The sequence below is a fragment of the Leuresthes tenuis genome, unplaced genomic scaffold (genome assembly GCF_036924035.1).
Source record: "Leuresthes tenuis unplaced genomic scaffold, fLeuTen1.0.hap1 SCAF_9, whole genome shotgun sequence".
NCBI lineage: Eukaryota > Metazoa > Chordata > Actinopteri > Atheriniformes > Atherinopsidae > Leuresthes > Leuresthes tenuis.
Window position 1 is genome coordinate 24,319,256 of NW_027325363.1, and position 14,046 is coordinate 24,333,301.

The 14,046-nt window shown below is 41.2% G+C and overlaps 2 protein-coding genes across 2 annotated transcripts; one reads left to right on the top strand and one right to left on the bottom strand.

Moving 5' to 3' along the window:
• The first annotated feature begins 322 nt into the window (after positions 1-322).
• On the top strand, positions 323-5,872 carry LOC140314636 (complement C2). The gene is made up of 19 exons (XM_072392956.1): positions 323-455; positions 537-652; positions 1,047-1,194; positions 1,311-1,496; positions 1,650-1,823; positions 2,007-2,105; positions 2,191-2,333; positions 2,437-2,578; positions 2,768-2,902; positions 2,981-3,085; positions 3,232-3,369; positions 3,532-3,641; positions 3,720-3,846; positions 3,940-4,087; positions 4,248-4,321; positions 4,424-4,515; positions 4,610-4,742; positions 4,823-4,872; positions 4,951-5,872. The coding sequence occupies exons 1-19, from the start codon at positions 404-406 to the stop codon at positions 5,113-5,115; spliced, it is 2,337 nt and encodes a 778-aa protein (XP_072249057.1). The 5' UTR covers positions 323-403; the 3' UTR covers positions 5,116-5,872.
• Positions 5,541-14,043, bottom strand: pnkp (polynucleotide kinase 3'-phosphatase). Its single transcript, XM_072392960.1, has 17 exons — positions 13,923-14,043; positions 12,946-12,992; positions 12,439-12,711; positions 11,014-11,304; positions 10,715-10,794; positions 10,515-10,572; positions 9,772-9,879; positions 9,607-9,678; positions 9,397-9,445; positions 9,050-9,120; positions 8,813-8,905; positions 8,326-8,422; positions 8,179-8,240; positions 7,924-8,033; positions 6,503-6,590; positions 6,331-6,398; positions 5,541-6,099 (listed from the first exon to the last, which is right to left on the bottom strand). Exons 1-17 carry the CDS (start codon positions 14,041-14,043, stop codon positions 5,979-5,981), a joined length of 1,809 nt encoding a protein of 602 aa, XP_072249061.1. The 3' UTR covers positions 5,541-5,978.
• Between the last annotated feature and the right edge of the window lie 3 nt (positions 14,044-14,046).

Here is a 14,046-nt window from a genome sequence, read left to right on the forward strand (position 1 = left end):
CAGTCTTTTAGTATAATTCTTATTTTGTATGGTGATGTCAGGTGTGGGAAATGGTGAAGACCAGCAAGAAGTGTCAGTGTCATTTCCAGATGGCAAGCTCACTCATGAAGTTGTGGCTGAGTGCTAAAAGATGTGGCCACTTTTGTTAGTACTTAGTACAACAACATAATGCTTCAAAGAATCCTGGTGCAGGGGAAAGAGGAAACTTCACCAAAAATGAAAGTGTGACAGTAAATCTGTGTGCTGTCCTAAATTGCTCAATCTCTCTCTCCCTGTTTGGTACTGCTGTGTTATTGGGTAATCATCCATCAAATAAAGCAGTTAGCTGCATGTCAATTCAGATGTGTTTCAGTTGCGTTTCCTGCCACTTCGAGACAAAAATCCGCTGCTGTAGAATCTGGTCATGTGTGTTAAGTCTATACTGTGGATACTACTGTCCATTTCCATCCAGGGAGGTAAGAGTTTTTGTGTTTGACTTTAGTCAGATTTATATGTGTTATTGCCATATGCATGTGCATTTACCCTTGGTGCTCCAGTATCTCTGCAGGAGTACAACTATGATTATGAGGAAGAAGCGGGTTACGAGGATGCACAGCCTCTGAACTGCTCAACTACTGAGAGCATCAAAGGCGGAAGTGTCACCTATTCACAGGTAAAAATTACATGTGGAGTACCACTTTTCATTTTTAACATGCCTCCCATTTTACACCAACACGACACATTAAACACATTAAATGCATTATTCAGTTTTCAGGCGTCACTGAATATGAAACAATTACAATTGCAAAAAAGACAAAGTAGTCCTTAGCGCTTGGACAAAAAAATAAGGAACAAGAACAACTTAAAAACAATCTGTAAAGCGGTGAAGTGGTGAATTACAGTTAAACTGTTAAAACTGGTATAAAGCATGTATGTAAAATTAACAACACTAACTTTGTAAGTTGATATTCAACAACGACAAAAAGGAAGTGGAAGGTATGAAAAATGAAGCATCTCTTTACTGAACGGCGTCATGTTATTTCTTCCAACATCTTTTTTTACCATAGGGAGGCTTGGAGGGCAGCGTGCTGACCTATCACTGTGACTTGGGGACGTACCCCTCGCCCGTCAGCTACAGGGTCTGTGGTGCTGATGGAGAGTGGTCACCCATGAGATTATCTAGTGGCAGACCTACGTCCACGGCCACATGCAAAGGTAATATTTTTGCAAACGTCTTCAGATCATTGTGGTCTTTCTTTCTTTTTTTTTTTTTTTTAAATCATCCTTTAACATCCTCCTTCTTCTGTACGTACTTCTCTCTGTGCATACAGACGTGTTGTGTCCGGCTCAGCTCCAGCTGGACAATGGGGTCATCTGGCCCAGGAATCAGTGGTTCCGTGTTGGGATGACACAGAGTTTCTCCTGCCAGGACGGGTTCACCCTGTCCGGGTCGGAACAGAGAAACTGCACTCTCTCTGGAGAGTGGACGGGAGCCGCTCCCATTTGTGATGATCACGGTGAGGAAACAATTCAAATGTTGCTCATAACAAAGCATAAATGCATGTAACAGCTACATTTGCACATTAAACACCAGTGCAATAGAATTCAAGGTAAACACAAGAAACTTGTGCAGTCTTTTACAATAATTAAGCCCACATTTTTTAATACAGCTGATGACTGTGATGACCCTGGTATTCCCCCGGGAGGCCAGAGGTCAGTCGGCCAGTTTCTTAGGGGAGAGAAGGTGACTTACTGGTGTCAGGCTGGTCTGCATCTACTTGGGTCGGCTGAAAGGGTTTGCTTGGAGAACAGAGAGTGGAGTGGCTCAGCACCACGGTGCCAAGGTGTTTAAAAATGATTTTCCAACCTAGTTTAGAAATAACACGACTCCTTTCTTTTACAAAAGAAATAGAACCGATCAGAACAAATAATTCTCGACTTGTTTCCACTTATCATCACCAACTTCCCCTGTGGCAACAGAAAGGTTAATTGTTCTTGATGCGTGATGTTTTGGTACTTAATTGTAGGTCCAAATACCTTTGACTCCCCCAGCTCTGTGGCTGCAGCCTTGGCAGGATCACTCGCAGGATTGATGGATGTTTTCTCTCCTGACGCCAAAAAGAAAAGTGGGTCTAGAACATGACGTTCCATGTTCATAAAGTTGTCTAAAGATGAACATAAATCAACAGGCTTTGTGTATGTGTGTGCAAGGAGAGGGCCCTTCCTTTGGCCGAGCCTTTCGTGTGGGAGAAGTCAGCCGTATGAATGTCTACATTTTACTGGACACATCAGGGAGCATTAAAAAGGAAGACTTTGAAGTCTCCAGGAATGCCACTATTGCTCTGATCAGAAAGGTCTGCACCAAAAGAGCTCAGTGTAAAATACTTTTGGTTTGATATTCCATTGGTCTTCCTCTTGCAGTAAAAGTGAAGCTTGTCTCCTTCATTGTCTCCCCAGCTCGACAGCTACGACGTACAGCTGAATTTCCACGTGGTGTCATTTGCCACTGAGGTCAAAGTCATTGTAGAAATCAGAGACACACACATAAGTGGTGATGCCGACGAAGTCATTGAGACCCTGCTGGAATTTGACTACCATAGTAGGACTCATCTTTTCCTCCTTCATTAAATAACCTTATATTTTCATCTTCTGGGGTTTAATCTCATCAAGATGGGCTGATCAGTGCAGTTCAGCAGAATCATGTTACTTCAATGTGTTAAATATGGAATCAAATTGATCATGAATTAATGTCCCAGAGATTCAATCCTTTGTGCTTGTTCCTCTGTAGGCCATGGGCGTAAGACAGGTACCAACCTCCACTCTGCACTGCATCAAGTCAGTGAGAGGATCAATTTCTTCAAGCAAAACAGTGCAAAGAATCATTTTAATGAGACCCAGCACATCATCATCATCGAAACAGATGGTAAAAACTCATGAAGAGTCATAAACTACTGCTCAAAACAATCTGTTATGAAGTAAATTCCCATCTTTTTCCCTGCAGGTTACTCCAACACCGGGGCAAAGCCTCAGAGTGCTTTGGCCCAGATCCGAAACATATTGGAATATGATAACAAGCCCTTCGATCACACAAAAGAGAAAATGCTAGGTATCGTGATAAAAATTTATCTAGGAGTTTTCAAATGGAAGTTATCATGCACATTGTAAATTTCCTATTAAAATTACTCTCAACGAGAGCAGCAGTCACTGCTTCACCAGAGTGACATCAGAAAAATGTTACTGTGCATTTTTCAGATGTCTACGTATTTGGTGTTGGAGAGATAGTGAAGAAAGAGGAGCTGAACTCTCTGGCCTCACAGAAAACTAGTGAGCAGCATGTCTTCATTCTGAAAGACTTCCGGACACTGGGAGAAGTGTTTAACAGCATCATTAGTGAGTAGCAGCATTCACTCAACTTCAAACCCCAAAATCACTAAATCGACCACGTTTTTGGCATTAGCTTCATAGTAAAAATCGTTTTATATTTCTCACTTTCTGAAAGTTATGTATTGAAATATAGTGTAACTAAGGCGGTGGTCATTTTTCATACAACAGGTGACAGTACTGTAACAATGTGTGGGATCGCTCAGGAGGACATCTCCAAGAAACATGAGGACGATCCAGAAAAAGCCTTTACCACACCCTGGCACGTGACTCTGAAATCAGTAAGAACTTTGCCACTGAAAGCATAATGTAAACTTAAAGTGGGCTGTGTCACATAATCATTCTGACCTCCCCAACAGCCTGAGTGGGGAATTAAAAAGCACTGTTCTGGAACCATTGTAAGCCAGAACTGGGTGCTGACGGCTGCTCACTGCTTTGCCAAAGAGAGCACAGGCAGAGTCGCAACGCAGCTGAGCGTAACCTATGGTTAGTATAAAAAATAATCAAGGTCCAGTTTTGTTTTTATTTCTAAAACCTGATCACTTAACTCCTTTCTTCATGTTACCCGTTTGTTCCCAGGTGAGGGACAAGTGAAAGTCAACAAGGTGATCATGCACCCCAACTACAACGTCAGCGCACTTCGTCAGAGAAACGTGTCTGAGTTCTATGACTATGATGTGGCTCTGGTACAGACAAACAGCAGTATCCCACTGTCCTGGAAAGCCAGGTAAGATAAGGCCACAGAAAAAATCTTAAAACATCAACCAGAGACAAGTTAGGAGCATCATCAGTTGACCCATTTAAAAGAAGTGAATGTGGAAGGTGATCTTTACGAAAACTACTGAACTTTTTCACTTGATGTGTGTTTATTCAATGTTGTGCAACAGACCTATCTGCTTGCCATGCACTATACCAGCCTCACGAGCCATGAGGAAAATCAACTCTACCTGTGGGGAGCATAGTATGTGTCCTTTAACCTATCGTTAAGAAATTAAACCACGGGTGTAGCAGGGTATAAGTACTCCCGGAGCTCTCATGGAGTAAATTTGCTGTGTGTGAACAGGGAAGGAACTATTACCTCACAAGGTGACTCCTGCGTTTTTCATCCATAAGACGATTAACCGCGATTCAACACACATCCACACACAAACTCAGGTGAAGCGTTTTTCATGCCTGTCATCTGTAATGTGTTAAAAATGCATGGTTTAAATGCACACAATATTACGATGCATTATGCGTCTGTCTGCAGAGGCCTGCCTGTGTTGAGAAGGCCAGGCAAACACTGACAGAACCCACAGATGTGACTTTGGATGAGTATGTCCCTGACAGATTCCTCTGCACTGGGGGCACCGAAGGATACCATGATGGCATCACCTGCAAAGGTCTGGAATCTGCGTGTTACTGCCATGGCACTTTAACTATGTGGGATTCCGATAACAGTTACATGTCTTTATGTTTGTAGGAGACTCTGGTGGATCCCTGTTCCTGCAGAAAAGAAAGCGCTTCTTTCAGGTTTGGATGTCTCTTTTAATTTATGAGATCTTGATGATGAACTGTGCTGTCTGACTCAAATATTTATTTTCTCCTCAGGTGGGAGTCGTGAGCTGGGGCACCTTAGACGTGTGTAACAAGCTCTACTCGGCTGTTGAGAAACATGCTAAGGCTAGAGACTTTCACATCGACCTCTTCGGGATAATGCCGTGGCTGAAGGAGCATCTAGGTGAGGAGATAACGTTCCTGCCAGAGATCAAGTGAGCAGGTCCAGAATCAGCCCGTGGGTCTGATTGGTCTCGTTCAAGCCTTACCAATGGATAACTTATCTGATCAACAGGGTGGGAGAGGAGGGATTCTGTCTTTCCATATAATGTAGTAATCATGCAAAAAATGTGATACTTACTAATTTTGGATAACTACAAATGCTGCATTCAATGCATGAACATGTATTTTTTCAAATTTAGTGTATCGAGTCTCTCCTGAAGGGCAGATGCAGACATAAAATACACTGCTTGCTTTTAATATATACAGATATACTGGACAACATACAAAAAACCCCACTTGTAATAGTTAAATTTTCAAACAGAATTGTAAACTTCATCCTACTCTACCTGGCTTATGTCTCCCACCACATACAATCATGACAATGCCCACAACAATGGCAAATTTGACCTTATCTACCTGTCAAAGTTCATTTTGGGCTGATAAGAATTCACTGGCCAACACAATGGTGATCCAACATCATCACGCACTTCTAAAACACTGGAATCTTTATATCAAATCATGAATAGGCTACATTGACCAGATTTTCAAAGCTTTATTGTAAAACTGGGTGACAATAAGTTTTTAAATCTTAGGTGCAGTACAAAAAAGGTAATTTTCTTTGTTATTTCCAACAAACTCCTATTTGTTCAGTGTGTACACAGCATGGTTTATCAAACTAAATCTGTACATTCATGTTAATATGTTTACTTGATTTTTGTAATATTGTTAGAATAAAGAACCTGTTGACCCTAAAGTCTAACTGTTTTCAAAGCAACACTGCTCCAGACAGCCCAGTAACCGTCACTTACTTTAAAGGGACGTTGCATGTGTTTCTTTTTGTCATATCAAAAAGTGTTCAGTCATCCCTCAGAGAACTGTCTGAACAAAGTTTCAGACTGGCTGTCTTTAAAGTTTGGAACAAAGTGGATGTGGAGGATCTCAGAGAATCCCTCAGAAAGAGCAGGAGCCACAAATTGTTTCCTATCCGGAAAGACAGAGACAGATCACAGCAGTCAGCGCACAATCGGGAAACCATTCCTCTGAAGTTTCCTCTCACAGTGTGACACTCTCATTTCAACAAGCAGCAAAGACATAACAACAGATTCTAACCAGGTATTGAGTTCTGTTTTAAAAATATGGGCTTTTTGGCAAACAAAAAACAAAACAAAAAAACAGGCAAAAAAAATATTAATCTGGGTCAGCCTAACTTACTTGTAGCTGTAGAAAACCATGTCATTGACCTTCGCGTGTTTGCTGTCTGATGGCACCATGTCACGGAACTGGGGACGACAATCATACATTGAATAACAGAAAACACTCGTCATCATCAGGATAAAACCCAGGCATGGGTATAAAGGGGGGCGTGTACAGAGGTGAGTCGTACTTTGTTATTGTGCTTGGCTTGCTCCAGAGAGGCCGAGAAGTGAAAACAGCGACAAGATACCCCCGCTGCCTTGGCCACGTCCACATATCTGCAAACACACACTTAAATCTATCAGCATTCTTGCAATGATTCTAAAAAGTGTTATATGTATGTGTATATTGATTTCTCACAGTAAAATTAGAACATATTAGGGCTGGGTGATAAGAACCAAAACGAAATGTCTTAGTATTTCTAGGCTGAATGGCTGAATTTGTTTTACAACAAAGGTTATAAAGTTAAAACGCTGGTTTTACTCAAATTTTCACTAATTTTTACATTAGAAGCAAGAGAATGCCTTAAAGGGGGGGACCGATGAAACGTGTGTGAAAGAGAGGAGTGCTGGGCTGAATTGAAGCGTTTCACTGAGCTCTGACTGTAGATTTCACCGTTTCTGCTCGTAAAAAATAAACTAAATGTGAGTGGTTCGCCAAATGTATTTGGGGCTCAACTATCTGCTTTGAAGTATGACTGCTTGTCGACGAGGAAAAGTTTTAGTATTCCAAGTTACGAGAGCTGCAGCTTTGTTGGCTGAGACATGAAGGAGAAGGCATGTGTGTTCTCTCTGGGCTTTTCTGGCAACACTCTTCCATGACATTTAGCCACATTTTGTCCAAGAAGTAGCTATCTATAAGAGGTTTGCTTTTTTTGAAAAATAAAGCTTTAAGTTGTTAACAATGAGGAGAAGTTATAAGCAAGTCCAGCTTAGAGTGCTGCTAAGAAGCACAGATGGAAAGGTGGTGGTGAGGCTGCGCTGCACAGAGAAAAACACAGAGGCAGCTTTAAAGGGGACATCGACAGCATTAGATAATATCTTTATAAATGGGGTTGTATAATTTCATACCTTCTTTGAAAACATAAACGTATATAAAAAAGTAAAAATCAAAAGGTAGTATACTACTATATATATATGAAAATTGATAAAAGAAAGACATTTTTATTTTTAGGAACAATAGGAACAGCTGACTATGGTCCATGACTGTTGGTGGTTCAGTTAATCTGCCGGATGTGCATTGTGGTGAAAATCTGCTGGTCAACAAGTAGTTTCACTTTGGTGATCCTCTGGATCTCTTCTATTTTGTGCAGTCAGGCTTGAAATGCAAGAATGAATTTTACTACAGTCTGTCAAGCACATAAAGTGTTATATTGAGCCAAAACAAAAGTGACGGGAATTCAAGTTTAAAGTAAACACACACACACACACACACACACACCCTGCCTGCAAATACACTCAGCTGTCTGCATGTAATCATTTTCATCGACGTATGACTCACTCATATGAAGCCTGTGTACATACAGGGCGTTTCCAGTGGGGTGGAGCAGAAGTACATGAGTTTAGTAAAACAAGCAATATTACACAGACAAATAGGTAAAAATATGACAACCGTTTGCGAGACTCTGGATCTGGGTTGGTGTTGTCTACGGCGACGCTGCGGCCCTCCCTCAGAGCTCGCTCACATGCTGACACACAGTTCTGCCAGGAGCCGAGTGTGTCCTGATGCACAAACAAAAAGCTGGATTAGCATTCTGATGACAAACAAACCTACGGATCATATAAAACACTGATGTACATGAAACCAAATATTCTGCGACGTTACTCATTCAGGTGACAGACGTGTGTTCATTTAAAATGCTCTCACCCTATTGACGTAGGCATAGCCATTTGGAATAATGTGGGTGTGGAAGAAGGTGGATTTACCAGCTGTAGAGAAAAAAGAAGAGGGATCAAGATCAGAAGGGTGTTGACGGGAGGAGAGATCAGAAAGGTGGCATAGGGCTTTGCTTACATGCAGGGTAACCCACGGCAACAATGACTTCTGTCTTTAAGGAGGTGAGAGAGGCAGATGGTGGGTCATACAGCCTGGCGGTGGTGGCAAGTTTCCTCTATTAATTCAGATCAAGAATAATTTTTAACAGAGTACAGACGCAGAACACAAATATACTCTCAGACATTACAGACCAAAGTTTCCTAATCCTGGCCCTTGATGTTGTAGGCGTTTACGTGCTCCAGCAACACTGATTCAAATCCTGGACTTTGAGAATTGTCCTGAAAAATGTGTGAAGGCTGTCAAATTATCATGTGTATAAGGACAATCATGAGCCGTTCAGGGTGTACCCCGCCTCTCTCACAAAAGAGAAACTGAAACTCTGCAAAACATTGGAAAATGATCCATTCATACAAATCAGGCGCGTTGGGAGCGAGGAACCATCTCAAACATGCAGGGCAGGGGATACTCTCGAAAAAGGATTGGGAAAGGCTGACACTCCACTCACAGGGTCAAATTCAGGCAGACTGTAGGGGGCGCTCTTCCAGCCCAAAAAGTACTCCTCAGGGGTGTGGAACTGCAGCCCAATGTTGAGCGCAAACTGCAATGACAAACAGGAGGAAGGGTTTGTTCGTCGTTCAATTCATGCTTAAGATGTATTCATTGACATTATCAACAACTTGACACACTTAAGAAGTCAGGGCAGGAGGACACAGTTAAGCAGTGTAAATACTGTAGCTCTTACCAGTCGGTCACTGCAGGAGAAATCCTTCTTTTTCTTTCCAGGAGCCCAATTTTCTGGCCTTCCTGCTGCATCTGTGCACAGAGGTGAACTTAGATGTTGTGTGTATATGGTTAAGGTTGCTATCAAGTGTTAGGTTTACAGCTAACAATGTATTCAACTTAAAGAATTTAAGTGCTTTTGCATCAGTAAGGGCTGCTCAGCGCTTATTTTTACTTGAAAAACGCAACCTCAGATTAATAAATGCAGATAAATATATGAACGTGTGTATCTGTGATATCACACAGCCTCCTATAATTAAGATGTATTTGATAATGGGGAAGCAAAACCACACATTCAAGATCACTTACCTCCTACATAAAAACTCTGAGTCTTATCAACAGTCACACCATCATTAGCCTGTGCAGGTAAGGTATATGCAAAAACATAAACAGTTAGTCTAAACGTGTGTGTACAACAGTAAACAACAAAATAGCATTTTCTATGAGCGGAACTGGTAATTCATTGTATGGTCTTGCTGGTGTGGCTATTAACTGACATGGGCGTGTATTTCTTCTGACCTTCTCACACAAGTGATTCCACATTCCCATCACTGGTTTCCTGTAAATACCAGGACCGGTTGCTACAAACACCTGAAACACAAACATGGAGGGGATCCAAATGCTGCTTTAAGCCAAGTGTCTAAATAGGTGATGAGAGTCAGCCTACAGCACAACATGACCAACCTGCACAGGCAGCTGTAGTGTGGCGAGGACATCCTCCACTTTAGACTTGAAAACTTCCGGTCTCAGTTTGCCTTTAGTGATCCCCATCTGATTGGTGAAGAACACCACCTGCAGGAGGAGGGAGACGTCAGGGAAGAAGATCCAAAGAAACACTATCAGAGTGGGGAAATTTCATGATATATCACTGGCTTTAATTTTATATATATAAAAAGGAAAATAAATTACCCTAAAAAGGCCCGCACTCCCTCCCAGGGCTAAAATACTGCGGTTCTAATGTAACTTAAAACTTTTGAACTGCTAATGTACTCAAGATGATTTGAAAAGCTGAGAATCAGAGCTTGTCAGTCATGTAAAATTAATTTCATTTGAGGTTTTATTAGTGAGGCTGTGAATATCCATTCCTCCAGCATCAATTTCTCAGTCTTTGAGACAAATTCAAATGTTTAGCTTTATTCGTGATATCAACAACTTTATCATTGAATCTAGGCTTTTGTATTTTAACCGACTTAAGGAAGGACAGATGTGGGCAAGAATTTACTTGGAGGTCAATAATATCCAAACACAACTTTCTAAATGGAAAAATCAAAACTTGATAAATTAATCCATTTTCAGACAAAGAAAATACAAAATTTAGGAAATTAAACTATACTGAAATAAAAATAAAAAACCCAGCTAGAGGAGTCGGGGACCCCCAAAATTGCAATAGGGTTTAAAGGTTAACCATCCATTTGGCTCGTTCCCACCTTGTATCCTTTTTTTAGCAAGCTGGCCAGCCTGGGCTGAATCTCAGGATACAGGATCCTGGTAATTAAACATAAACAAAACAAAACAAACCGTGCACATAAGAAACAATTGGTGTAAGGCCAAATGAGGTAGAAATTCAGTTATGGAAAACGGTTTAAGCTGTTAACAATTGACAGAAAGGTCAGGACAGCGGGCGTACCTCCAGTCATCTGGTGCGGTAGGAAAGACTTTTCCAGATTTGGTAGTGATGATGCAGCCATCAATGTCAAACCCAGCAATCTGGAGGCAGAGAGGAGCCACATAAGCCAAAAAGATAAATAAATAAATAATAATCAATAAATCGCACAACAGCTAATTGTGTACAAAACTGTACCTAAATCTCCTATTTTCACCAAAATAATGTGTCATTCAATGAAATGAGACAGAGGAAAAACAGCCCCAGTCCTGTCTCATATCCAGGATATTCTTCATTAGCTGTTCATTTAAAACAGCCCCCACCTTGTTACTTGCTTTGACACCTGCAGCAGTGTAAAGCATCAGGTTGCTGATGTGCTGCCAGCTGCTCATCGTACACGCCTTGGTCAAAGATGCAGAGGTTGAAGACTGGATGCCTTTGCTTTCCTCGCTCAAAGACTTTTCAGCAAACTCCTGCAGGTGCCTCAGCTTTTCCTCAGCCAGTTTCTCTTCCTCATCTTCCTCTTCCATCCCTTTATCTAAAGCCTCCTCGTCTCTTCTCTGTCGCTTCATCTCATTGTGGCCCCTCTCCGGGCTCAATTTCCTTTTAGATGACTAAACAGAAAACAACATGGACACCGTCTCACATTTTAGCCTCACATGATAAACATATTTATTGTAACATCGAAGGAATAAGTAGATAATAGGGGTGCACCGACTGCAGTTTTCTGGCTGATCACCGATCTTTAAAAAGCCTGATTCCGATTCTGGCCATACCAATTTTGACTTTTTTGAATTTTGAATTTGATCAACTGACACTGTTAGGTGTTGTAAAGTCAGTCTGACAGCATACACCTTCAATGTCCCAATCTTATTCTATCGAAACAATACCTGAACAATACTGAACAATACCTGTGTTACCTTTAAATGTTAAGATTATAAATTGAGATAAAAGGTGCAAAGGTTCATGTTTCTTAGATTTAAAAGCAGTGTCAGAATGGGCGCTCTGTTCTTTGGTTTTTCGAAATGCGTCAGAGTGAGCACTCTTTAGATTTATTTTCAGCTATGTTGGTTTTTCGTGATATCGTTAACTCAAATAGATTAAGTAAATGTTCTTTCATTTATGTTTCAGAAGTGATTCCTACGCTTTTGTCTTGGAAAATTCTATATGTAAGTAACACAGAGTACAATCAGTGAATGCTTGTTTTTTTTAAAAAGTATTATTTGATAGAGGTTTATAGGACATCTGTTCTGTTAGCTCATGGTAGATGCTACTTCTGTCAAATATTTTGCTCATTGATGTTTGATGGAAATGTATTTGTACTGCTGATTATGTTTCTGTTTTGTAACGCTTTTCAGTTTTACATAAAAGACGAATGAACATAGGAGACTTCATTAAAGAACGAGAAAAGTCAAGCCTGGTCTTTTTCGGAAGACCTTTGACTGGCTGTCCAGCTTTGTATGAGCATGCGCACTGTGGTGGCAGCACAATACCCGTGAAACAATACGAACTTGTTTTAACTGCATATGAGGTGGTCAGTCAGCCCTCTCTCACAAAATAGAAAAAGGGACAGTGGGTGATTTTAAGACCTTTGGGGAGGACGATAAGATTAATAAATAAATAAATAAAAATCGATGAATAAGATTGGTTTCACATGCAAGTATCGGCTGATTGCCGATCACCCAAAATTAAGGAAATCGGGCCGATCGGTGCACCCCTAGTAGATAACACGCCACTTTAAGTTCTACCTTTGTGGGAGAGGTGGGAAAGAAATCCTTTATGCTGCGTTTGGGCGTCGGACTCGCCTGAGCCTCTTTCCCGTTCTTCCCTGTTTTAGTCTTATCTGTGGCTTTCAGCCCTCTTTTTGCCATGCTGGCGGCTGTTCCATTGGAGCTCTGAGAGAAGTTGAGTGTAAATGGATGACTTTGGTTCACCAGGTAAAGAGTGCCTCCGTGGGTGAGTTTACCAGACTGGCCGCGGCCCAGCCTCTGGCTGCCCAGGAAACTGGGATTGGGGCCCAGCTGTGGAGGGAAATATGACAGATGAGGACTGTAGCATAGAGTAAATGGGGTGAGACAACCAGGGTGGGTCTAGAAGTAAACAACAAAGGTCTGCTGACATCAGCTTTTAAAAAAAAAAAAAAAAAAATGTTTTGAGGCATAGTGCTGAGTCATGCATAACTTGGCAACCAAACGGTAATTTCTCTTGGAAGTTGATTATATCAAAGGGCTGGACTTGAATGTGTGTTTTCTTACCCCAGTGACAACTACATCCTGGTCTGCATAACAAGCAACCACTTTCACTGAAAAACATACAAGAAGTATCAATTGACAAACAATCACATACAAAAAAGTACACCATTAGTTTCTAATCATTTTTAAACTAGGACATAATAAAAAAAATCATCTGGTCCTCACCAGGCCCTCAAGTCAGATAAATGCAGGCTCAGATGTATAACAACCCATTACAATACTGTGTCGCTGTCTATTTAATGTAAACTAAGCCAAAATGTAGAATCATTATGTGAAAAACTAAGTAAATTCTCACTGTCACCATAAGGATTAAGCAGCAATATATAGTCATGTGAAAAAGACAGCACACAGACTTTATAACTAAGGTTTTTGGACACACTTGACTAAACCAAAGTTAAGGAGAGGTTTGAAAATAATGCACAGCCCCATGTTTGTTGAAAACCAAACACAGCCTATAACAAACAGCTCAGCCAGCCGTTCAGCACGGTTGGGCTTGTTCTGCGGCCACAGGACCTGAACACCTTACAGTCATTGAGTCCACCATGAACTCATCTGTATACCAAAGTATTCCCAAGTCAAATGTGAGGCCATCTGTCCGACAGATAAATAATTTCTATTTTTTTTTTCTTTTTCAGGTTTGACTAATCGTTTTTAGATTAATAAAAAAATATCCAGACAACGATGGTTATAATCCATCAAAGCAAACCTCTAATCGAAAAGAATAACATTTTCAAATAATAATTCATAATCAAACTATCACCAACCCGAAACCCAGAAAGCAAAAAAAAAACACATTTTCTTTACATTTGAGTGGCCGTAAACGGAAAACAACGTGACGTTCTGGAGTATCTCTCCACAAATTGGTAATAATAGTTCAGTTGGTTCAGTCAGCTCATGGGGGACTGAAAGAGTCAAAACATCTGAGGGGGCGAGAAGGGTCTGGCCACGAATAACAACACTACTGTCGCACTTCGCCTCACCCTGGTGCCTCGAACATTTCTTATCGACGACTCCGGTGTCCGGACCTCGGCCCAGAATCACAGCTCGTCCATCCTGCAGAGGAATCCGGGTTCCAGACTCGTCCACCAGCGTGCACGACATTCT